The 27,150-nt window shown below is 38.8% G+C and overlaps 1 protein-coding gene across 2 annotated transcripts; it reads left to right on the plus strand.

The window, feature by feature from the left end:
- The first annotated feature begins 9,216 nt into the window (after positions 1 to 9,216).
- On the plus strand, positions 9,217 to 27,003 carry shisa9b (shisa family member 9b). Of its 2 annotated transcripts, none has more exons than XM_069715591.1 (4): positions 9,217 to 10,030; positions 12,383 to 12,489; positions 19,900 to 20,040; positions 23,203 to 27,003. In XM_069715591.1, the coding sequence occupies exons 1-4, from the start codon at positions 9,522 to 9,524 to the stop codon at positions 23,583 to 23,585; spliced, it is 1,140 nt and encodes a 379-aa protein (XP_069571692.1). In that variant the 5' UTR covers positions 9,217 to 9,521; the 3' UTR covers positions 23,586 to 27,003. The 2 variants fall into 2 exon arrangements, with proteins under 2 accessions (XP_069571692.1, XP_069571693.1); XM_069715592.1 differs by having other exon boundaries at positions 23,206 to 27,003.
- The last annotated feature ends 147 nt before the right edge of the window (positions 27,004 to 27,150 follow it).

A 27,150-nucleotide genomic window follows, 5' to 3' on the forward strand; every position in this document is an offset into this window, starting at 1 on the left:
CTATAATGTCACAAAATTGTGAAAATAGCTAATTACAACAATCCATAGACCAATCCAAAGCCCAGAATGTTCAATTTACAATGCTAAAAACTAATAATATTAACTGACTTGATCAATGAACAAAACCTTTATTTTAACTTATCAGTTAAAAGACTGAGTTTTGGCCAATTAAAACGAATATAATGGCAGTAATCTTTAAAGTTTCCCCAATAAAGTGGACAGTTTTTGACAGTTTTTCTGCAACTTCTTGTTTTATCCGTACCCTTATGTTCAATAGGGGCAAATGATGAAGCCGTCCTACAGAGTTCCAGACTACAGCTCAGCTTAGTTTTATCAACACTGGTATCAAGTCAATCGCTTTCAAAAACAGACATCATCTTTAGCAAGTCAATTAAAAGGAATGCTTTTTATTTTAATTTTTTATTTTTTATTTTATTTAATGTGTGTAAATATTTCACTGATTAAGAATTCAGTGGGTAAAAATTCAAGTAATTCAATATAAAACAGAAGTGTCAAGAACATCCTTCATAAAAAAAACCAACCCATTTTGGAGAAGATTTATGGCTGAGATGCCAACAGTTGTCAGATTCAATTTAACTCCACCAAACAACGTATAAGCAATAAAGCTGAGAAAGCTGGGCAGAGGGAACGGCATGGAGAGATATACGACTTGAGGAAAGTAAATTTGCAGAGAGAAAGAAAACAGCAACAAAATAAATGTCCATCCTTGCTGCCGTGAAATACCATCCTGACACGAGCGCCGGCGAATGAAAGCACTGTTTGTCATAAATACCAAAGTTGTCTGGCCGCGACACAAAATGGGCCGCTTGATCATGTTGTCATAAACCATGCTTTGACGTGTAGTGGCAGCTTCCCCATCTCGTTAAAACATTCCCGTTGTATGAAAGACATATAGAGAAATCTGATGCCTGTGGTCACTGCGGTTCCTCCATTGAATACAAAAACAATAGGGATGACAGATAAATAAAGACAGACCAAATAACTCCGAGATAAGTAGGAGATATTAAAGACTATATAAATTTAGCCGAGGTACATATCCGCTCATTGTCTGTTAATGTTAACGTTGATTGCCTGCAGATCGGGATGTTTTCAGATACTATTTGCAGATTATGATCGGGCCGTGCAGACCTGAGTCTTTCCCTCAAAGGTCAAATTTTAGCCTCAATTTGATTTGAGTAACCCAGCCAAGTGTCTGCTCTGTGCGTGTGTGTGTGTGTGTGTGTGTGTGTGTGTGTGTGTGTGTGTGTGTGTGTGTGTGTGTGTGTGTGTGTGTGTGTGTGTGTGTTTGTGTGTGCACTCCTGCCAAATTCTCCCAGAGTGCATGTTAGGGAGATCAGCTTTTCTCCAGTAAAATGTGTGGGCTGAAAATAGGCCTGATCGAAGAATAGTGTTTCATATTACATTGCACAGGAGACCCGCGCAGCCAAAGCGCTCACTAATGTCCTCTTCACTTCTCCAGACTGAGGTCTCTTCTTCTCCTGAACAGCACACAGTGGACTCTTTTAGGACACGAGTCAAGGTCACATTATAACAACAGTAAAGTAACTGAAGTCAACTGCACAAATATTTAATGTTCTGTGAAAATTGAATGATGATGTGGGGAGTATTTTAACATTATTTTAAGTGTTACTGTTGTTTTTCCCCTGGCCTCAAATAGTAGTAATGAATTACTATACATTTAATATATGTTATTATAAAAGTTATATGCAAATTTATTATTACTCAACTAACTTGTGGGGGTCATTAACATCTTGGTCCTTTGTGCAACACAATGCCTTCTTTTTGGCAACACTCTTGTCTATTCTCATTAAAATGTTTTTATTACTTTGCCTCTTGCACTCATGCTTTGAACGCCGCTAAAAATAATCAAAGAAGCCACAAGCACAGTACACATAGTAATGGTCATTTTGCGGGCTTGCTCACCTGTGACCGGCCTGGACGGACATTCAGACACTTTTTTGCTACAGTTGAGTCACAATTGTCTGGGATGTGTGCCAAGGCTGGCAGCCCAATTCCGGATATCTCTGCTGTGGCAGGTCCACAGTTTTTCCCCTCCAAGCAACGAATGTTCCCACCACCAAAAAGCATTATGCCCCTCCCCTACGGACCTACATATCTGGGTCTCTCACACATAATGCATCACCTGCAGCAAGAGTGTTTTTGAAAGGCAAGGTGAATAGTCAATGACATCTGAAAATAACCACCTACAGCTGTGATTCTTGAAATGGAAGGAAAATTGTCTAGAGTGAAGCTATGATTGTACATCTCTTTGTTTGAGTGGTGGTGGGCCGTTCTGGGCTGCCGAGTTTCACGGTCCAGCATATGGTGCTACTTTGATGTCACGAGTTTGAATCCAGTCAGTTATTCTGATCATTTACTTCCCTGTAATGTGTACTGTGTAATACAACAGCAAAATGTGAAAGAAAAAAAAGTTTTAAAAGACCGTTAAAATTCGGACATTTCAATATTTCAATGGCAAATATGCCAAAGAAGTATTTTGTTTTGGATTGAACATCTCCCACCCAAGTGTAAAAAAACACTAAAATTTCTGTTTTACAGGTGGTAGCAGGACTATTTCACCCCAACTAGTAATTTCCTGTAGTCTGAGCCGGAAGACTGTAAACTGAGAAGAGACGAGAAATAGTTCTGGTGGCTACGTGCTTCTTCCTGTTTACAGTATTTATGCTATGCTAAGATAGCCAGTTGCTGGCTGTAGCCTCATGAACGTGGTATCAATGTTGTTATCTGTCTCACTGCCACAAAGTAAATAATTGTAATATTTTTTTAACTGAGAAAAAGACTGTCATCAAATATCATGAAATTAATTTATCATAGTACATATCAAATATTCTCAAAATATTATAATCAGATGTGATATATAACACCAGGCTGGAAGCTATAACATTAACATGTTAGGAATGATTTGCAAGTCCACATCTCACAAAGTATGATGATGGAATTCAGGAGGAAAGAAATCCCTCAGCTCGAAGCAGACACACTGGAGCAGCCAGACAAGCATTTACTCCCAGTGGTCAGGAGGCTCATTATCCCCTGTGAAGCTCACATAGTTAGAGGAGAAATGAACTCTCATCCCGCTATAATGAGCCTGGCATCCCACTGGAGAGTTGCATGAAGCTGGCCAACTTAGAGCGAAACAGCCACCCTGTTGCTCCACAGCTGACTGAGGAAAATGATGGGAGCTTGAGGTGGTGTCCTGAATGAGCCGTTAGGTATCCGCTGGCAGGCATCGCTGCTCTGACTGCTCCCTGTGAGCAGGATGGCCTCATTTTTAATAGGCACGCACAGGTTATTCTTTTAGGGTTTTCTCAGACTTAGTCGAGAGATCTGTTTAATCTCGCAGTTTGTAAGAAGAAAAAGGGGAGATTTAAAGATCCCTGCTGACGTCTCCTAGTTCTCCTTTTGGTTTACGATCCATCTGAAGCCCCACGTGTCAACACTGTCCAGATGTCTGTAATTCATCAGCTACATTTTTCTGGATCTTTAGAGAGGAATGAGGTAGATTTCCCACAACATTGGCATCAGCCTCATTTTTTGTTGTTGTTGGGTTTTTTGAAAGGACATTTTCACTTTCATTTTTTTAAAGGAAGGCAAACATCCACGTTATGTTTTGGTTTTAGTATTTTAGTTTTAGGTGTTTATTTACTTATTGTACTTAAAGGAGCAATGTCAACCCAAGGACACAAAGGGCTCCTTTTAAGGTAATGAAAACGAAAAAAAAATCATAGTTTATATTACATTTCTGCCAACAGATACCCCGAAATCTAAACAGTACAACTAACTTCAGGGATTAGAATTTCTGATTTCCCATATTTTAAAAAGTTTTTTTTTTTAATTTTTTTTTACATGAGTGCCACGGTAGGATATTCACAATTAATACATTGTGTATTGTTTATTTAAAGAAAAATACTGATATGTAAATGTGTTCAAGCCTAAAGATTTAAAGATGAGTAAGCCGTGATGATTGATACATGACAATGTGAATTTTCTGCACCGCTCTTGATCAGTAATGTTACACTGTTATTTTTTTATTGTGATTCCGATTTATTTTTCTCCAGAAGAGAGACAAATGTGCTTCTAAAATAGACATTTTTTTTTATAAAAATAACAAAACTGTCCAAAAGTTTCTTTTTAACATCAGCTTTAAACTCAGAAGGAGTTTGAAGTCTTTCCAGTTTCTATTTCCAGCTATAGAAGATTCAGATATCATTTCGTACCAGCCTTTGTCTGAATAATAAGCAGACACACCTGCAGTTATGTCAGTGGCTGAACACTTCAACGAAGTTCAACTTGTCACCGCAGTGACTCTTCTGACAGATTCTGGTTTATGTGCCCCCAAAATTCCAAAAGCACCGAGATAAATGTGCATAGAGCAGCATTTACAACATCTAAAACATCGTGAAAGGTTGAATAATAATCTTCTTATGACACCATACGTTATAGAACTAAGTTCTGTCCAACTCCAATCATGGGTGCAAGTTTTCAAGTTTCTCTTTCTTATAACAAAAACTTGTATCATCTAAACACAAAAGGCCAGTTGATCTCAAACCCGCTCAGCTCGGTGCTGAACTAATCACATTTCCTGCTTTCTTGTTTGAGAAGACGTGTCCAAAAGGCATTCAGTTGTACATGCTCAATTTCATTGGTTTGTCTTCACACAAAGCTATCAGTGATAAATCTGAAGAATGCTTTGGACCGGTCCGTCTACTGATTGGTGTGGACTACACACAAAAAAAAAATAATTTTGCATTTTTTTTCTCTGCCACATAGCGTGAAGTCAATTTCCAGAAAATGCACTGGAAGCGCAAAAAGAAAAAAGTCATTTGGAAAATTGGCCAGTTTGACAGAAGGGACTTCAGTGAAGACGAACCAAGCTTAGAAATATGCTGCTTTGCCGAATGCACGTTTGACAGCATGAGCAAAATTGAAAATTATTAACATGTCGGAGCCACGACAGCCTTCAAAATGCTAGTTTCCAACAGAGTAGTGACCTTGAGGCTTGCACCACTGTCTCACTTATTTTTTCATCTACAGAAAATCTCAAAGCAATATCCTGCATCAGGTCATGAAATACTTTGCACAGTACAGTGTTCTATCAGGTCTGTCTCACTCATGGTCATCCGGGCTATTTTTTTTCCCGTTGCCATGACAACATTTCTCTGCACTCCTCTGTCTCTTGATTGTGTGGAAAATGAACAAGAAGACAAAGGGAAAAATGTCAGGCGCCGAGAAGCAGGGATTGAACAGAAACAAACAGTCACCACTGGCTGCTGGCCTACTTTGTCTACAAATTACTTAAAAGGCTCAGCTTGATGTTTTTGAGATGTTGCATATCTAACCAACTTTCGTCTCAGTGTAGCTATCTATCGAAGTGTGTCGCTAAATTTGAGAGGCCGATCCTTCACTGCTATTGTACATTAATGAAACCAACCACATGGTGTGAAACTCAGGTCTAGTTAAAAGGTTGATTGGGAAGTGCTGCAAACCCTTGTTAGCTCATAGAGTGGAGTACCATCAGCTACACTTTACGGTGCGACCTTCGCATTTTACACTCATTAGGCCCCATCATTTCCAGCATCCTCTTCTACTTCTCACAATTAGAACGAAAGAAAAAAAAAAACTGAAAACAAGCACACCGGATATTCACCAAGGCAAACTCTGGGTCCAAACGCCTGACGTGAGAGCTTACAGCTTTTTGAACCAGTAAGACTTGATGAGCATTCCTCAGAACCAGGTGGCCTGAGGACAAAGGAGGAAAAGTTGAGTATGAAAGTTTGGACCTGTATTTATCAAGTGCTTCAGAGTCCTGCACTAAAAACTAAACTAGGACAGAAAACAACTCAATTCAGTGACATCATTTGCATGGATGAGTTTTAAAAAGGAGTTTTATGTGATTGTGTGCATTATGGAATAAATATAGGTTATAACACCAAAAAGGTGAAAGAGCCTTTTGAATGCCGGATTTAATAACAGGTTTAGTTAATGTGGATGATTGAGCTAACTGTGAGATGTTTTACTCTTATTTAAAACGATTTCAAAAGTCGGAGAGTGTCACTGATGCCTGACAAATATGTTTAAGGCATATTTCCTTCTTCATGAGGCTTTTGAAAACCAATGCACATGTTCACTGAACACTGCTTTGCACTTTGTTGAAATCCTCAATGTGCTGCAGATCTCACAATAATACCTTGCAAAATAACTGACTCCTTTTATATCAACTTACTATTAGTTATGTGTTGAATAGCAGGCTTGCTTGTTCATATTAACGAAACAAATGTGGATGTACTTGTCCAGTGAAATGTGAAAAAGTTGTATTAACCTCTTTCTGGACAGCAAACTTATGAAACCTGATTTAATTCGACCTGATCAAGACACTGATGTTAAACTGATGTGAAAAGTGATTGCTTAAAAATAACTGATAAATATAGATGCCTAATGAGCAGAATTAGACAAGGCTGGCCTGAAAAAAACAAGCAGACAGACATGAGAGAAGCAATTCAAGTGTAGATCAAATCTTTTGTCATATAAAAGTATTTAAGTATAAAGCTGCAGACAACTGAAGCAACATCAAACCCTCTTTAACTTAATGTATTGTCACCGAATAGAAGTCCTAATGTTATTCCCAACACATTTCTTTAACGGTTTTGACACTATCATAATGTACTCGACCAGATCCTTCACTCCATTTATAACTAAAAGAATAATCATGGAGCTTAGGACAACAGTCAGACAGAAATGAATTATCCTAAAACATTTTTATATATCTATAATAAGTTTTTATTTTTTTTATTTTTTTAAATTTTTTATTTCTGCAATGGTAAAAGAAAAGTTATCTTAATACACTTATATCACAGCGACCATACAGGTGGTTTCTGTGTTTCTTTCGGGGCAGACCCCCTCCATCAACTGTACCAGCAGACTGTTTCTCTGCCCTGAGCTGCTGCGTGTGACAGTTGCATTACTCAAGTGTAACAAAACAGGATTGTATTAAAATTCCCCACTGGGTGAGGATTTAATTAGGCTCTCTCCCCATCTGAGCAGAATTACAACCCTCTCGTCTGCCCACCTGCTCCCACCTAAACCATGGCACACAATGACTTGTGCCTCTAACGTTTTGGCAAAGATGTACCTGCAGGAGTTGTGCAGTTGTCATGCAACGGGTAAAATCTATAGAGAAGCTACATATTTGATTACTGTAGAGCAGTCCTGCAGAAATACGTCACCTGTCCCAGCTTCAAAAACAAGACTCTATCAGATAGAGCCCCTTCATCAAAGCCGTGGACATTTTTTAATGGTGCACCAAGTCATTTGACTATTTATTCACTATTTTCTCACGTATAATATTGAAATGTCAAACTTTGTGCCTTCTGTAGAAAAAACAGTGATAACACAATATATGCCAAAAAACAAAAAATTCACAAACTAATTAACACCATGGCTTCAGCAATTACTTCCCGGCAGACTGTGGATTTCTAAATTTAATTTGTAAGTGGTGTTAAAATATATAAAACGATAATTGGTGGGTGATTTTTAACTTTGGTTTTTAGTTATATTTGTCTATCATCCAAATAATTAATATATAAGAAGCAAAGGGTTTCTTTTTTTTAAACTGTATAATGTAAAATATTATTAAAAAGTGGGTTGTCAAAAATGTTTCAACCCCACATCAAAAATACCACCCTCTGAATGATACAAACAACAACAAAACTATAACACGTTTCTTTCACTTGATAGTTATTTGCTATTTTACACTTTACAACTGGACTTTTAAATGAAAAGTCTCCATCCAGAGTTTGTCTAGTCCTCATAAAACTGCACTGTTTTCACTTTAAAGGAACTCTAAAGTTTCATCCTTGGGGGCTGCGCAAACTATTTATAGGGAACTTTAAAGATACACGAAGACGAGACAAGCAAAAACTCCCCTGACAGCCGATTGTAAATAAAAGTAGCCTCCCATAGCTAAGATGATTCAACATCAAACAAAAAAACGGGTGAGATTTCTCAAGTGGCAGATGGTAAGCCTCCTTTCGCTAATCATAATTTTAGATAAAAAGGTTTCTCTAAAAATAATTTGCCAACAAGCTTTTTTTGTTGTTGCCGATCCATATTTGTCGAAGCCCCTTCATCATCTGTTACTGTTACAAAATGATCAGTAATGAATAGCTCAGGTCAACACAATCTGCTGCACGAAAGGAACGCTGCGATAAAGGGCTCTGCATATGATTATAGTACCCTGAGATAATTGAAAGGTTAATCAAACCCAAATTCAGATCATCATATTTACATACTGATTAAAAGTACTGATATTTAATCTGCAATATTAAATAATGCTGTATTTTTGGTGTTTGATCTGTTCTAAGTGGAGTAGAGAAAACTGAATAACTTGGATATCACTTGTGTTAAAACAGTGAGGGAGAAGCGACAATAACAGGCCAAGATGGTAACAGCTCTCATGAAAAACTGCTTAACTTTAACATATTCTCATTGGATAGACTTTCAGGTAATGAAAACTAGATAGGTCTATTTGTACCATATTTTGCTCTGTATGATGATATTGCTATTCATTTAAATCTTTATCTTCTTAATTTCTGATACATGGTTTTTGAGATACTTTGGTAACTGATCAAGTGTGTTTTTATTGAAGCTGGTGCAAAAAAAAAAGGTTTGTGGAACATCAACATCAGTTTCTAAAAGCCAAAACTGTTAAAACATAAAACATCTGCTGAAGGATAGAATATATATTGTGCAGAGTGGAATGCAAGGCCAAACACGTTCAATAACACTTCATCATCAAAATTGCAGTGCTACTTCAAAACGCGCATTTTGTGTTCTCTGAATAAAGAAAATGTTCATGTTTTACTGATGTGAGTAAATTAATCATTAATAACTTGAATTTAGTTATTTCTATTATTATGTTAAAGTCCTGTCATCAAATCTTGGAAGGAATGTTAGGTCAAATCATGTGCGTTCAGTTTTGTTGTTGAGTTGATCTGGATCACAGATTGTACCTTTACAGATGATTTGATGATACAAAACAATTGTAACTGGCTGTAAGGGGTTGTAATTAACTACTGCACACAGCTCTCTCTCCCATTGGCTGTCCCCCGATTCCCTCCCTCATCGGGTCCTGTGCGTTGTCTTTCTCCCCCACTCTCTCTGTCTCCGTATCTGTGACGGACTCTGTGGAGTGAAGCAGCCTCAGAGGTGTCAGACATCCTCGAGCACAGCCAGTGGCACGGCTTCAGTGATCCAACCATTCACTATAGTGGGCTGCCTTTTGGGTGTCTGAACTGCCTTTCCACAACTACCAATATTTTGTTGTGCATGGAAAGGAAAGTACAGGGTGGCACCGTGCTTTTACGCATGGAGGTTGGAATCAGCCTCACATTTACGCATGGCTGTATCTCATCTCTTCGGAAGATGCTGCCGGGCATATGAGAGCTTGTCAGGGCGTCAAGAAGGGGCGTAAGAAGTGAGCAACGATGCGGGGCACTGAGCTGCTGCTCGGGTACTTTCTGGTGGAAGTTATGGTCTGCGACGCGGATGGTGAGCCGGGTCAAAACGTCGACGACTTCTTAATAGTAAACGGGTTCAACGAGACGCAGGAATTGGAGAGCGAAGTCACGGACAGCCCGCACACGGAGGACAAGTGCCGGGGCTACTACGACGTGATGGGCCAGTGGGACCCGCCGTTCGTGTGCAGGACGGGCAGCTACCTGTACTGCTGCGGCACCTGTGGCTTCAGATTCTGCTGCGCGTTTAAAAGCTCCCGGCTGGACCAGACCACCTGTAAGAACTACGACACCCCGCCGTGGATGATGACAGGCAGACCCCCGCCAAAAGTGGACGTGGCGCTGGACTCCACAAAGGATAAAACCAACCTCATTGTGTATGTCATATGCGGGGTCGTGGCCATAATAGCACTGATAGGGATTTTCACCAAGCTTGGTTTGGAAAAGACGCACCGTCCACATCGAGAAAACATGTCAAGGTCAGTTGGAATTTAATTATTTTGTATCTTTTATATTTAAGAGTAGTAACTTCTGTGTCCTACCATCACTCTGATTGAATCTGTCAAAACATCTAACAGCTGATCAGTCGTGTCGCCACTGGGTGGAACAAAAGATGCTGCAACTTAATCAAACCGAGTTAAAAAGCAACACGTTGTTTCGTAAATACCAACGCAAAATAAATGCACGTGCATACAAAGTGCATTGTTAAAGTGAAGTCAACCAATGGGTTAAACTGGTTTTGCTGCATTCCAAACGCATAAATTATAGAAACACACTAGATACACTTACATTTACGTTTCTGTCAACGTGATAAAAGTGTGTTTTTGATGTTGATGTTTTTAAGAAATTAAAAAGGGTCAGTATCAAAACTGGTTAAATTCTAGACTGAGCTTGGAAATCCTCTCTCTATTTTCAGCATGCTACAATTGAAACCAAACACAGGGTCAGCTCTATTATTGCAAAGGTTTACAATTACAATTTGCTGAAATTTGTTGAAAAGGCCATTTATTTGAACTTTTAAAAAAAAACATTCCTGGGAGCACAATTGTGCCCAAAATGCCACATAAGACATGCCTGTGAGTAACACACACACACACACACACACACACACACACACACACACACACACACACACACACACACACACACACACACACACACACACACACACACACACACGTAGAAGTGACTTAAAATGCATTACCACAGAGAGCCACTCAATTCACCGCTGATCAGTATTCTGGTGGTCCATCGGTAAATTCATAAGTAAGTGGATAGTAGGCCACAGAAAGCAATATGTTTGTGGGCGTGCCTGGTTTGGATTCCAATAAAAGTGGGCAGGCAAAGAGTCCTTAGGTTCCATATCAGATCGAATCAAATCCACCCCTCGTCCGACACTTGTGGCTAAAAAAAAAATCAAGATGGCAACGTCTAAAATTCCAGACTCAAGGCTAGAAAACAGCGGTTCACGAACCAGTGGGTGACAAACTTAAAAGCAGTTGAAAGTCTTGTTTTTGCAAACCTCCAGCAGTTAAAGTTGTCATATTTCTGCAGTGCAGTGGAAACATAGTCAGAGTATGCCGTAATATCACTGTTGCCTTGGTGTAGTTAAAGACTTAGATCACTCCCAACTCTCTAAACAGGGATGCTGATTGTAGTTAGAGGTGCCAGATTTGAATCCTTAAAGAGGCACTCATGAGGAGTGTGACTAAAGTTCAGATTGTGCTTGATCAGAACTATTTTCAGCGGCGCATCAGAAATGAAATGTGTTCAAAGTTCTTCCGAGAGGTTATACAGAAAGGTGGTGTTGAGAGCCAGCTGTCACAGAGAGTGGGGTAGAAGCCATATTGTTCAAACATGAGGGATAGCGCCGCATGTTTTCCTACAGTATCTCCTGCAAGTAATTCATGGTGTTGCACCTGGTTGTTCCCATTAAAAGTGACAGACTGTTTTGTCAGGAATGAAAAAAGTGAACTGGAGGGTGAAGATCAAATCCTGGCTACTTTGTCACCTCTGCACAGCGGGGCACTCACACCATTAAGTGGATGTGAATGTTAGATTGTTAGTTCTAGAAAGTTACAGAATTGCTCAGATACAGCCCTCCCTAAACCAATGTCGGAAAGGGGTGTGTGTGTGTGTGTGTGTGTGTGTGTGTGTGTGTGTGTGTGTGTGTGTGTGTGTGTGTGTGTGTGTGTGTGTGTGTGTGTGTGTGTGTGTGTGTGTGTGTGTGTGTGTGTGTGTGTGTGTGTGTGTGTGTGTGTCCAATCGGAGCAGAGACTTGAACATGAACAGAAAGCCCGAGCTACGAACTTGTGATGAGGGAAGCAACATTTGGCATTTTAGGAGGCAGAGATGCTCTGACCAAAAAAAAAAAGGGAAATGAAGGATCAAATGTTTTTGGAGTTTAAATCAAACTCAGAACTAGAAGTCAGGAAGCAGCAGCCTCTGCTGCTACAGTTTTGACTTTTTTTTTTCAGTCCGTCTCCAGTGAGGTCCCCAAATGTTTGGAGGTGGAACACTTAATGGCCTTTAAACCACAGATAGTACACAAAGCTTATGACACTGTGGGTTCTAACATGTTTTCTACCAAATGTCTAAGGTGTTTTCTGTTTACCACCATGAAGGCTATCTTTCTCCAACGTTAACCCTGTTTAGTAGTATGAACTTACAGGTGGCAGATAAAAAAAAAAAATGATTATATGGTATGTTTCTGAAACGGTCACATGGATCTCTTTAGATTTCCTCTTTTCCATGACGGGCCTGTACAAAATCTGTTTGTGTTCATATTTACTGAAAGACGTTCTCTCTAAAATTATTCTTCATCTTTTCAGAGCTCTTGCACATGTGATCCGCCATCCTGCCTCGGATCATACGGATGACATCGGACTTGGTCATCACTACGAGAACATACAAACCAGAGTGACGCTGAACAGTTTCCGTAAGTAGCCACACACCTACATACACAATTACACGACGGAGCAGTTGGATAACACACACCATATCTGTTCACTAGTGCTGCTGTTATGCGCTTGCGGTGCTGCCGACTACTTCCTCTGAGCAGTGCCTGCCACTGCCCTGCAACCTGAATCTCACGTCCGAATTCCTTGATTGTTTAAACAAACCTAAATCTAAAATGGTGAGCCCTGTATATATGATCACCTATCCTGAATTAGCTGTGGAACCGGATGTGATGGATCCCGCCAAAATCCTGCAGGCTGGTGAGGCAGTTAAGTCATATCCTCAGCAATCACTTAACATAGACACTAATTACCACTGACAACCCAGAGCTCCTTCTTAGCCAATACTTATTGTAGGCTGTGGCTTCACGCATTATATTGCACCCTCTCATTCATCAGCACCGACGCCTACACACACCCACACAGACAGAAAGAGTTCTTATTAAGGCTAACGTGCTTACTGACAACCTGCTTACTGCCTTGACAGCTCAGCAAAAGGTCTCTGTTTCCCCACGTCTTTGCTAGCTGGATAATTATGGCAAATGGCATTGCACTTAAAAAAAAAAAAAAAGTTTTGCAGATACAGGCAAGCAGCATTTTTTGCCTATGTTTTTAATTAATGTAAGCCAGCAGCAGCCCAATATCTGACTTTTGTAAATGCTTAATTCTTTGGCTCAACTGAGATATACTTTCCTGATACATACAGTCCAATATCATACAGTACACAATGAAAGAATTACAGCTCACAGCATACAGCAGAAGTTAGGAGTTCACTCACTACTACCTACTGAAATTTGTTTGTATAATCTAGGCTTGAAATGAAAATTGTCCTGTTCCTGGCACACATGGTGAAGGACTGCTGTAATACACAGGGGTGGGTGATATGGCCTTAAATTAATATCAGCATATATCTGGGTGTTTTGGCGATAAAAATATTCTTGCCGATATGGCAAATTATGTATCAGCATGCAGGAACAGTTTATCTTTAAATATTCAGAAAAAAATAAATAAAAAATGGTGCCTCAGTTCTGTAGTTTGTAAACAATGCCAGTAACTTCAGTGCACTGTGTATCAGCAGGAGAGCTGCTGCTCTGCCAGGACGGCGGTGATCAGCAGCAGATCTTCTAACTACTTCCTCACCACTGTCGTCAGATTCAACAATGTTTTGGCCTGATTTTCTGAAGTTTGAGGTGGATATTGTCCATTAATAAACACATTTTGGGCTTCTGTTGCACTTTTATTTCACTTACAGTAACACAATGAGTGAAATTGTTCACTTGAGCCTCTCCTTTGCTGCGTATGTGTGGTGAAGCACACTGAGGGCAGAGAGGAGAACATCACCCACTAAGCTGAAACCCTGTAGAAGTCTTTCAGCCTTGCTTGTTGCTGGATAAGCTGTGAATGTATGTCCTGCGATTATGCTGCATAACAGCATGACGTTATTACATCAGCAGGTCCTAGTATTGCCATTATTATGATATAAAAAAAAAATGTATCATTAAAAATTATACCGGTATTATCGTGAATGATATAATATGGCATGCACCGAGTAATACACCTAAATTGGGAAAGAAAATCAAGAAAATTACAAATAAGTATCAGAATTCTACAAAATTGCAGATCAAAACGTTCTCCTCAATGTTTAGTTGCAAAAGAGTGCGAAGTCTGTCCAATTTTGCAAAAATGATCTCTGCACCTAAAATAAACTCAAATAATAGTTCTTGATGAGTGATCCCCAACATTAATGGGAGTCTACATTATCTAGCTGCAGAAATGTTACGTAATAAGATTTAATTAATGATAGGACACCCACATCGACAATTTTCTACATGCTGTTTAACTGCTAAAAGTGCTAAATGTGGCTGCCACGAGGTCACGAGTGCTTTATTTTTTTTATTCCTTAAAAATCAGCTGAGATGCGGTGTCATCGCTCACATGACAATAATTAATCATTCTAAAATCAGTTACTTTGCACCTTGACAGAATAATTATCAGTTCGTTAAAAACAGCCATCAGTCCTTCCTGTCACCTGATCTTCAGAAATAGATACGGTGAGCTTTCTTCAGGGCAACAGTCGTTTATTTTTTTTTATCACCTATGGTGGTGCTACTTGTTATACCACAGTCAATAATAAAAAAAAATAATTCCTTTTCATTGCCCATTTTGTCCATATATTGGGATGATCAATACTTTGAAGGAATGCTTGTAAACTGCTATTCAAAATCAGTTTCTGTCCTAACACTGTGCACACTGAAGGTGAACACGTCTCCTACCAGTCCCTGGATTAAATAAAGGAAAATCATCAATGGTGTGATATAACAGAACATCGCTGTACTGTAAAAAAGCGGTCGAGCCAATTAAAGTTGTCACCTTTGTAAAAAAAAAAAAAAAAAAAAATGAAAATTGAATTGCTTTAAAAAATGAGCAGTTTGATCCTTCCTGTATCCTTTTATTGAAAAAAACAACATTACACATGACGATCATTGCTTATGTAGTTTTAATTTGGTAGACTTCAATGCAGAGTGGCTCTCATCCTTAACAATTTGAATAATATCTTACAACGTTGTAGCTACATCCACAATATTCCAACATCCAGAAAATGTTAAAACCTAGTCAGAGCACATTTGCAATCCTATAGTGTAGGTTCCCTGGTGGATGTCTACCGTATCAACACGGGAGAAGCTAGAAGATTACTTTTATGATGAAGTTTGGTATCTCAGAAAAAGAAACGGGGAAGCACAACGTGAACAAAAAGTAAAAAGGTGATAGGCAGCAACTCTAAATGTGTTTTAATCTCAGCGTTCTTCCACAGACTCATGCTGCTTAAATGTGAAACATTTATTTTTGGGACAAGATGACTATTTGGGATGTCATTTATACATGATTATACTAAAGAAGGTAAAGATGCAGCTTTGTTTTTTGTGTTGTGACCTTGAACAGGGAGATCTAGGGCACAGTGGCTTACAGAGAGGTACAAGAGGGATGCTGGGTAATTGAGTTGGCAACAGCACCGTGACAATTGCTGTTTTTTTGATAGCAATCCCTGGAAGGTTACAAGAGGTGAGGTAATATTTGTTTTTCTTGCCACATGGCTTGGTCCTGTACAGCTGTGCTTTCTAGTGCCGGGCCCCAGCTGTAGTAGTCTCCATATATTACAGACAGTGGTGCGAAGCAGTGATTGAAATGCTCCAGTGGGAGCCCCTGTTCCTCATCTGTCGTCTGTCAGATATCACAAAAATCTGTTATGACTTGACTGTGAACTCTTTATTTTCCACAAGTCACCAGTAACACAGATTGTGCGAGCTGGGTTTCTTTGGCTACCAGTACTATCGTGTGCATGTCCTACTGGACATCTGTGTGCATGGGGCAACTGTGAAGTGTGGCCTCTTTTTACACCAGGCAGTCAGCCGGAGAGAACAAAGTCTCCACTCACAGCCAACACTTCACTGGTGCATGACAGTCCATTTCCTCACTTCCAGATTGAAATGTACTTCAGCTGCATTACTTCTTACAGCAGCAGAGAAAATAGACACCAGATGTAGAGTCTGCATTTCCACCTGCCACGTTATACTCTGAACATCGTACTGAAGCCTCAAATCTTCAAGGAGATGATTACGAAGTGAATACTTAAAATAGTTGGGTGGCGACAGAAAGTTGGGTTGTAGCGTCACTCCTAATTTCTTGTTATTTATAGATGGCGAGCTTAAATTTTCACCACACTAACAGCTGACAACACAGATGCAGTGGGGCCATTAGTCAATGAAATGCATAGAAAATGATTTTTGTAGCTTTTTAAAATTTCACCTGCTGTGAAAACCTTTGCTAATAATTTATGTCTTCACTGTCATGATGGACCTGAAGAAAACTACTTACATGTGGCTCATTATTGCTCTCTGACAGACAAATGTGACATGAAGTGGAGGAAAAACTCTTATTCGGAAGGTGCTGGCTTCATTTTAAAGTTTTGGATTACATTTGGATTAGTGCCTCTCTGTTCTTTACTCTCAAATTAAACTGAGCAATTGTCACCTTGAAATGAATCTCGGTGTACACCATTCACATGCTGCCATATTCTGATGCTCCAGCTGTTTCATACACCGCTAACAAAATCAGAACGTAAGATCGACAGGGTTGTTCCAGAGCAACATAGGCTACTGTACTTTACAAACATTTTGCTCTCACTATAGAGACACTTAGTTAAATCAAAACAAAACGTTGAGGCATTGTGACTAAAATAGACTGAAATGTCTGAGGTACACTTTTATTGGCACATAGTTTGTTCCAAGTAACTTGGAGAACTTTCCACATTTCGTCTGTGGATTTAGACTGTCTTAATTGCTTTCTGTCTTTTCATGTAATCCCTCAGTGACTCGATCATGTTGAGCTCAGGACTTTGTGTGGACCATGCAATCTATTCCTGGACTGCTTGTTCTTCTTCTGGCTGCATGTTGTTGCTGCGGAAGGATTTTGAGACCGAACAGATGCCGCTTTTTTTGCATTACATGATTGATAAGAACACCTATAGTGCTATATATAGGTTAACTGTTACACAGTACTGTATAGACTCTATTTTAAAAACTGCCGAAAGGACTATTTTTAACATAACAATCCCGTAAACAAAGTTTACGTCATAAAAACGGTTTCATTGCCAAAATAAAATCTGATTTAAAAGTTTGGAAAAAGTGTTATATTTCTTGATTTTAAAATAAATATAAAAACACAAAAGTTTGTACACAAAGTGAGTATTCTTACCAAACAAATAACAGGTTGATCTATATTGTAAGTCTGAATTGTAAAACAGATTTGATCAAGTTAATTACAAATACTTTAAAGAATAGCTAGGCTAGGCTGAACTATAAATAAGTGACATACAATATAAATATATTGTTTGCTGTTAAGGGCTTCAGAAGTCTAAAGGAGAAGACAAGATATTGACTCGGAGAAAAAAGAATATTTTCATCATGAACCTGAAAGTAGGCTGCCTGTAAATAAGAGCGCCCTTCTCCTTGTGCCATTTATTTCGGGGCATACAGCTCCCAAAATACTCTCTTAAATCTTTTATGAGTTCCAGGGAGGTGTCTGTCTGGGGTGTTAACTCGCTTATTTCCTGCAACAACCATGGAGTCTTTAACCTTACAACTCTCCAGAAGTGGCCTACTTTCTTGCAGCAGCTGACATGAAAGCTGTGACTTTGACAACAGTACAAGCGCAAATGACACTCAGTCAACACAAAAGTCAGATAAACATTAAAGAGGAAGATAAACAACTACACACATCAGCAGCTCGGTTTAAACTTGCCGTTCTGAAAATAGCAAAGCAACACCAGATGTTAAGAAAAGCATCGTCTTAATTTATCAAGTGCAGACAAATCTACTACCATTTTAGATTTGAGTTTTTAGGAGGAAATCTCATTTTTACTGGCGACAAACAGACAGCCTGAAACAGATCAAATATTTTTCACAAATATTAGAATACTAAACAGTTTGGCCAAAGCCTTCAGTGAATGATGAATATTTCAACCATTTATTTCTGGTTTCTACCTTTAAGGGGATACCCTGACTTTGACCTTGACTGGAGTATCAGATAAGCACACTGGACACGGGAGACCGCTCAAACGGTGTAACTTACAAAATAGCTCCTGAGTGGGTTGTCGACTTAATGAGGACATAAAAATAATTTTCCATGGAATGAGTTTGAAAGGAAACTGCGCTGGATTAAATTTGATCTATACGAGTTATTTGTGTTGTTTTAAATAAACCTGTAACTGGTTCTGATTGAAAAGCAGTATTAATGGACTATTCTTGTGGTCGAATTAGTTAAAAGTGAAGTAAATTCAGTTTATGTGGAAGCAGGAGATCTCATCTGACTGTCAGCTGAAACAAGATCATACTGAATGAGAGCATGCTTGCATGGCCCACTTACAATGAACTGTATGAAACTGAAGCAGGTCAATAAGCTCAGAAAAAGAACTTGACAATTAAACACAGACAGATTTGAGGCAGGGACTTGATGTTTTGCAAAATCTGCTTGTTTGTTTTTACTGAGTTAAATGACTTTTCTGTACATGTAAAAGTGCTGTGCTGTCATCTTTAAAGATTTGTCCGTTAATAAAACTGGATAATAGAGGAGCTTTTTTATAAAGAAGTTCTTATCATAAAGCAAACACTGTGCCTACATCAACGTTTTGCCACTTAAAATGACCTCCAAATCTTATCTTGCTCATTACACCACCCACTTGTGAGGTGTGGTGAAGTCAACGATTTGTTGAGGCTGCCCTCTGCATCATATCATGAGACAGCATTGATAATTTGAGACTTTCCAAATTAATTAGCACAGTAATAAAGTTTCTTGCTGACCAGTGGGGAATAAGAGCCTAATTAACCTATTTTCTGTATTAATGATCTGTTTTTATCAGACACATTCTAGACCAAGGACTAATGGACTCATCACATTTTAAACTTTGTAAACTTTAACCATCAACAATCCTTCTGAAGAGTGGACATTTTTTTATTTCTATCCGAGTTCTTGGTGGCTGGACTCACAGTAGATTAATACTGCCACTTGTCCGAACCCAGATCACCTTTAAAGAAATGACAAATTACAGAACAAGTGCTGATTCATGACCTCGTGGCATTTAAAATATCGTGATTTTGCGATTGGTCACACTTGGAGGAAGCATAAATAAACAACAAACAGCTCTACTCTAAAATACAGAACATATAACACAGCAAATGCAGCAGTCCTCAAACTGCCGCCTGTGAATTTGTACGTTCCACGAATCTCCTCCAGTCTAAACGAGAAGACACTCTGAACATCTGTGTGCTCTGTCATGCCAGTAGGCAGGGGGCCAGTCTGTTTGCTGTGCACCCTTTAATTTACCAGATGTCTACCGTAGGATTAGTACAGTTTTACAAAGAGCCGTCACGGCTCTCCAGCTGGGTCCCCAGAAAAGCCTACTTATAGGAAAGTGACACTACCAAGTTAAAGAAACACTTATTGTGTATTCACAGTCATCCAAAATACAAATCAGCTTGATGCTGATTTGTATTTTTGGACGATGACATCATGCAACAGTCACTTTGAAGAAACCAAGCGAGTATTAATTTAAGGAAAAACAAAATGATCAAATATATAAACAGCCCAAAAAAAGGACATCATTTGTCAGTACTTGTCATTTCTATTTCATATTTACAGTACATGATTAATGTAATCTGACCTTGTAAAAGCGCACATTTGCACATATGACCTCAGTACTTAAAAGGAATTTGTTGTGCAAAGTGTTGCTCGTTTAACTGTTTTTGATTTTGTGGACCCCAAAAATGTCACCTACACATAAAATAAGAAACCGTCTGAATTTCTGCATTAACAGCTTATGTTTCCCCTCCGTTTAGACAGCCCCCAGATGAACAACGTGGCTCAAGCAGCAACTCTGATAAGTCAGCCGTACCCAGCAGTGGGACCGATCACCAGCCCGTATGAACAACAGATGCCCATCAAGGATCTCAACAAGTACGCCACGCTCAAGGCTGTGGGTAAGAACTTCTTGACCATGAACCATAATGATTAAAAAGCAGTTGCCATTCATCATTTGATCTGATTAGGTAGCATATTACATGCCGTATATATAGCACTTGCATAATTAATCAGGATTTCCCTTCCACTGTATGAGGAGTTTCAAGGTTGATTGAGTGAACCGGAAACAACAGAATCTGAAATATGGATAACCATTAAGAGGAGTTTAGAAGGAAATGAGAAAGACATTTCAGCTGAAATACTTCATGAAATGTTGTTAATTTTGTTGCTTGTCTCAACAGATTGTAAATATGTTGTTAAAATATTCCACCAGCTGTAGTTATTAATAAGCTTCGCTGCCACTCTTTTTAGTTTAACTTCCAAATTATGTAAGACATCTGGCTTTGTCAATTCTTCAGTCTTTTTTTTCTTATCTACTTCAGATGGACCAATAATTCTGTTGGCACAACAAGGCATTTCAGACATGAACTTCACAACTGCCTCTTTTCTTTAAATAGGAGCGTAGTTGGTTTGAATCTCTATCAAATCTTTGGCTGACAAAAGTCCTTGTGAGTTAATCCACAGTCCATCAATGCCAGCAGAGAGCGGAAGTGAAAGATTATTTATAGAAGCAAGTTTGTTGTTCTTCTCATGTGCTAATTTTAAAGTCTGCAGCCAGTGCCTGAACAAGGAGCAATCGAAACAAGAACAAATAGCAACTGTCAAATTAGTACGACTTAATAATGTGGTGCTGAATGATTTATTTTTATGTCTTTTTATTTTTTAAGTCTTAGATTAAAAACGTACATATATTTATTGTGTCAAAGTAAGTAAGTAAACAACATCTCAGTTCCCTCTTTAATGTACATTATTAGTAGTAGCAGGATTTGTTCAGTCAACATAATTCACTAAAGGATCTTTGCTGATATTAAAACATCAATGACAGTCAATAGATGTGATGGCACTTAAGAGACTATTTCACACCAAATAAGACTATCATTTTTAATAAACAAGTCACATGTACTAAAAAAATGAACAACTAAAGTCTAAACTATGTAATAACTTTAAACCAGAAATGTAGATTTGTTTTTTTGTTTTTAACTAATATTAAAACCTTATCAACAATCTAAATGAATCTAGAGTATTTATAAATGGATTTACATCTTAAGTAAAGTTATATTCCACTACCTTTTATACTCATTTTTGGAGCAGAATATTAATTGCAGCAGAATTTCTAAGAACTTTTGGCGACCAGTCATCATTACCCGCTATCCTGACATGCCTAATATGAGCAGAGAAAATGTATAGTGAAGGTACTTGTAGATGTGTACTTGATGCTATTAGCACAGTGAGATTGGAGTCTTTTTTTTTAGATTTCTACCTGAATCAATTAGCTGTGTTTGACAGACCTGGCCATGGAAGAGATGACAGCTATCAGCCTGCTCGCTGTCTTTGCAAATCACACAAGCAGCTGAAGCTTCTCCGCCGCTAATTCATTGAAGTGCCGTGAAAACAAACTGATCATTAGGGAAAATATAAATGGAGCAAATCTTAGCAAATGAGACCGGGAGCAGGAGACAATCAAGAGCAATCAGAACACAAACGAGTGGGAGGCGTGGTGATGGCATGCAACTCCACGGCACATGCTCAGCCACGAGAACCCCTGTCCTCCTAATACATGTGCTTATCTACCCAACAATGATGCAGGCTTCACTGCAGTGGATGCTGTAAGGATATTCTGATTATGACTACGGCCATCTCTCGTCTCTATTCCTGTACAAAGTGTGATCCCGGGTGCAGATATAGGCTGCTTCTAACGATGAGGCCACATTAGAGGTCATCTGGGTAACATTTCATTAAAAAAGTTTGAAACGTAAGGGGGGTGGGGGGTGGGGGGGTTGAAGGCTAACACCGGAGCTTCAAGTGCTCAGGCTCAATTAGTGCTGAAGTGTAAAAAAAAAAAAAAACAGTTTTCACACATTGTTTGGACTTGATTAGGGCCATTGAATCCATACTGTTGTTTGTTTTGAGCAAATTATAGCAGATGATTACAGCAAGACAAATGCCAAAAGACAATGAGCTGTGGTGTATTGGCAAATATCATACCCATTGTTGGAAAAAATACATCATTTTATACATGGAAATGTCAAATATTTAGTAGAATGAGACTGGATGTGCAGTTGCAATATTCTAAATAGCACAAATTTAACTTTACCTGATATGAAAATACACATTTACTTACGTCCTGTAATAAATGATATGACGCTGCCACACATTTATAAACAGTACTCTGAAATACATAAAGTAATCGGTTAAAATTCAAGGATTATGTATCTCATTCATAGGGGGAATACAAACCGTGACTTAAATTCAATTTAAAGCATTATTAGCTATTCAAAAATGTATTTTAAGTCACAGACTCAGCAAATTATGTGTTGCTTTTAATAGTCTTTTAATAAACCTTCATTTCTGACCATGTTTTTGCTTGAATGAAAATTCTGAGAAAATATGAATTTGACAGGATGGGGAAGCCAACAGTGGCGTAGACTATAAACCAAACATGGTAGAACAGAAATCCGCACACTTAGATCGATGCAGTATATCACTTTTATTGAAGCTTTCAGTCTGTCAGATCTTCATCAGAACAATGGACAGGCATATAAAAAGCAACCGGTCCTGTTTTCATTATTGGCGGTGTGCATGACACCTGGGCACATCCTGCTGGTAGAAGCTCGACCTCCCGGGAATTGTAGTTTTCCCAATACAAGCCACTGGATTTAAGTTTATGGAAATCAGTGCCAAGTTTGTGCTTACTGAGGGTTTCAGGACCTAAGAAAAGATTCAGCTGGGTCGGGTGGTGGTATTCCTGCATTATGAACAGTAAGCCACACATTTATTTTTTGCTAATTCAGGCACATTTAAAACAAATATATGGATTAAAAATGTACACATTAAATTCCTATTCTAAAAATTAATGAGGTGATGATTACAGAAATTGTATCATTTTGGGTTTTTGATCATTAGGAGCGGTGTCTATGGAAAAAAAACAAAAAAAAAACTTATTTATTAATGTATGCCTCTTTTTTTTAGCTGTCTGCAGCATCGCAGTCAGGACACAATGCAATATCTAATTAAGGGGGAATGACAAAAACTCTCACGCTGTTTATTTATGTATTTGTTAGCAGAGAAAGCTAACGACAGCTTCCACTGCAACCGGCGGCAAATGATCGAGATGGCAAGCAAAGGCAGCCTTCCAATGGAGGGTGTGGATATGGAGCCAGAGCCGAGTAATCCTTATAGCCCACCCAGACAGCTGTCGTCAAAGCAGAACGGACACAAGTACAAAAGCCACAGGACCCACAGCTCGCAGTCCCCGTCCTACAGCTCCAACACCGCTGCCAGCCCTGGGGTGCCGAGATCCTGGGAGGGCAAGGACACGCTGGCACTCCGACAGAGCTACGGCCCAAAGAAACTCTGCATCATCGAAAAGGAGCTGCACACCACTCGCTACCTGCCTCCACAACCGTACTTCGTCACCAACAGCAAGACAGAAGTGACAGTATGAGGGACTGTGTAAACATCAGGCTTCAGATGAGTCTGCATTGAAGAAAGTCGGTTCCTGCAGGCGGCGGGTGGGAGTTGCAAGAAAGCAGCGTGGACTGTAAGTATGTGCGTCTGCGTATGTGCAGGCAGCGTTTCAGACACCGTCGAAAAAGGTGAAGGGTACCTTAACAGGTCTTAACACTGTGCCACAGGAGGGCACTGTGACGAATGGGTTGTGTTTGATATTCATGTAATCCAACTGCTAAAATGACATAACTCATATATTACAGTGATGACATGTGACACAAAGTACTGTTGTCAGTATCAAAGGACCTCGAAAATAAAGTATATTATGTAATTTATATCAAATCAACATTGTGCAATTGGAAAAAAAATAAATCCTTATTTATCTAACCAAAGCCACGTAGTTGGGTATCGATGAGTCACTGGTCCATAGATACTGTTTAACTGTATATGACGCGGAGTACAAATTATTGCATTAATCCAAAAGGTGTTGGCTAAAGTGCAGATCCATTTGCAATGCAATGTTTTTTTATTTTCATTTTATTGTACCCTAATCTGCAATATGCTCTTGATATTATCCCTCTAAATCACTACTTACATGTGTCTTGTCATTTAAAATGTCTCCAAAGTTCCACTGAAGTAAGAAATGTACCAATTTAAGAAAATGATTTTCAGAAAAGAGTAAGTTATTCAGATGTGCTTGCAAAATGCCATCCATTTAGGAGAGATTCATAAACAAAGCCTATCATACTGTATTTTTTTTAAATATAGTCTGTAAAAGTGTTACCGTTGACTTAAATGACAAAAGACCTATTAAAAAGTCCATTTAAATTTTGTGAATGTGGCGTCACTTTTTAAAGTGGTAGATGTCTCATTTCAAAGGAAAACGTTTAAATGCATTGAAAACCAACAGATATCGTACTCGTACATAATTAGGAGAAACATTCAGCGGCTGCAGAGTGAACACGCAGTGTCGTATTGGTGTAATGGTGCCTCTCATCAGTATCAGCATGTGTGTGATTATCCTAGAATATACTGTATGTGGAGCCACAGTATTAGCACAGTGATTGGTTTTATTCTTAGTAATCCATTATGCTCCCAACAAAAGTAATTTTCAGTGGGAAGATGGTGGCTCAGAGTTTGCATCAGTTAGACCTCTTAGCTTTTATTAAATATGTTTGTTATTTTTGCAACTCTAATTCCAAATCTCACATCTAATGAATACATCTGGTCTGATTAGCCTAAAAGCAAGTGGTAGCAGTTGACACGTCCGTTGTTGGAGGTTAACAGTTAATTAAGTTCTGCCAGGATGAATGTAAAAGTGTTACGATGACAAGTAAGCTTTGACTTTCCTTTTTCGTTACGACACAAATAAATGGGTTCACTAAATACATCCAGACAATATCTTTGGACGACTGACCATAGCAAGCAACCTTCTACACTACAATTTATCATCTGTTTTGGTGTTCAAAAAGTTTACTGGGAAAATTCTGCCATTTAATGTACCAATACCAAAAAAACTAACTTAAATTGGACTCTGAAACTCTTCCTAAACCCGGCAATAGGTTTTTAATAACCTGGGTTTTCAGGTGTAGTTGACCATTTGTCGCACTTATTTCCCAGCCAAGCAATATAAAAGGATGCTCATGCCTGCCTGCAAGCCTTCCTCATGCAGTTGAGGAGAAGGCTGTACTCAGAGCTGCTACAAAAGTGGGAAGTGGGAGCTGCTGGTGTAAAAGTATATTTACGTCTTCTCAAGTTCATGTCGTTAAAAACTAAAAAAGAAATATACCAAGGCCAGAAATGATACACATTGTTGGTTCAGAGTGGTTGTTAATATTCTCACAAACTTCTGGCCAAGGTTTACGCACTGTTTTCCAATATACATATCTAGTGGACCGAACTATCCTGTCACATAAGTAATCAACTGTGTCAGTGTTTATTTTACAGTCGTATGAAATCTGTCACAATATTCAAAAGGTCAGCTGAGTTTTTTTTTATTTCCACCAATATTGTATAGGCCTTACCATTGACTGTTCTTGTTTTGTGGGTGCAAATTGTTTTATTTCCTCGTCACCAACATTGAAACCACTGTTATTGAACTATAGCTCACTGCATTTACACATGAAGATCTACTGCCAGTTGAAAACAACGTGTACAGTATGAAAATGCTGAGACTACAACATTCAGAAGGAGGACGGTAGCAGCAATGTTTTGGTCAAGTTTAAAAGAAGGCCTCACTAACACACTTTTACTACGGTGGCTATCGTTTCTTTGTCTCGCCGTTATCTCAATATCAGATTATGCATTTGATTATTACTCTAATGCTTGTTATGCATCTCTATGTACAAGGTCATTTTGATTTTAAGATTCCCTGCTGTTGAATATATTCACAATCTCTGTGTTCAGACTGTTGACCTCCTCAAATTGTTCTGCAAAATTACTGAGCTGAGCATTTAAATGTTTTCCATCATTTTTTTGTGCTGTAACATATAATCCCCTTGTTGCCTGTGTACTGCAAAAACCTTGAATCTCTAAAATGGCACTTTTGTTGGTATGAATTATCTAAAATCACAGTAAAAAACATTGTTTGGTTTCATGGTGGTGCTTTGAAATACTCGCTGTGCAGTCTGGGGAAGTCCAAGGTTCATGAAACATTTTCTAAATGTGGAAAACCTCCACTGTGGCTTTTACAGCGATACAAGGTTTCTGCAAGCTAGTGCATGCCAACAATGTAAATTTATTTCCTAATTTTATATATATATATGCCCTACAAGTGTAGCCTTTATTTTATTTATTTTTTACAAAGGAAATGGTCTTTGGAAATGAATAACTTTAGCAAGTTAGCGCACCTCATTTAACATTCCTGCAACAACTGTTGTAAACAATGTCAGCAAGTCTACCAACAGCTTTTTGCATTCTGTAATGTTCAACTGACTTACCTCTTTCTTTTGAAACAAACATTTGACGATGGCAGGGCACAAAACCGAGAGCCCATAATCACAAAAACAAAGACACACATGTTTATGGAGATGAGTTGTCTGTAGCAGTTTTAGTGCATAGTAAAAAAAAACATTTGGCTTTTCTGTCTTAAATTAAAAAAAATTCTAGCTGGCTCTGCTGCCCCCAATCTCTCTCTCTGTCTCTATCTCTATTTCTCTCTCTCTCTCTCTCTCTCTCTCTCTCTCTCTCTCTCTCTCTCTCTCTCACACACGCACACACACACACACACACACACACACACACACACACACACACACACACACACACACGGTATCATAACACAGAAGAGCCCTCGAGTGCAGTCAAAAGACCTCTTCCACTACAGTTTATGGGACTTTCTGTTCAAGAGTGCTCCAGCTGTATAAAACGTAAAGTGTCATTATACTGTCAACATTAAAATTATTTTTTAATAACTCCGTCTCGTTTCTCAAACTCTCTTAAAGCCACACGTGTCCTTGATTGTAATGATTCCCAAACCAAAACTGGTTGATTTACTGATGGGAATCCCAGTGACACCGAATCTGTCAGTGGTAATATATTAACTTCAAATCATGCTGGCA

The sequence above is a fragment of the Brachyistius frenatus genome, unplaced genomic scaffold (assembly GCF_029030835.1).
Source record: "Brachyistius frenatus isolate BFR_SWC_R1_liver_20210118 unplaced genomic scaffold, ASM2903083v1 Contig_144, whole genome shotgun sequence".
Classification (NCBI taxonomy): Eukaryota; Metazoa; Chordata; class Actinopteri; family Embiotocidae; genus Brachyistius; species Brachyistius frenatus.

Bases quoted from the DNA above. Each gene is read 5' to 3' on its own strand.
- shisa9b (XM_069715591.1), top strand. From the start codon at position 9,522: ATGCGGGGCACTGAGCTGCTGCTCGGGTACTTTCTGGTGGAAGTTATG. The intron at 10,031-12,382 runs GTCAGTTGGAAT...TCATCTTTTCAG, and splicing joins CATCGAGAAAACATGTCAAG to AGCTCTTGCACATGTGATCC. The intron at 20,041-23,202 runs GTAAGAACTTCT...TGTATTTGTTAG, and splicing joins CGCCACGCTCAAGGCTGTGG to CAGAGAAAGCTAACGACAGC.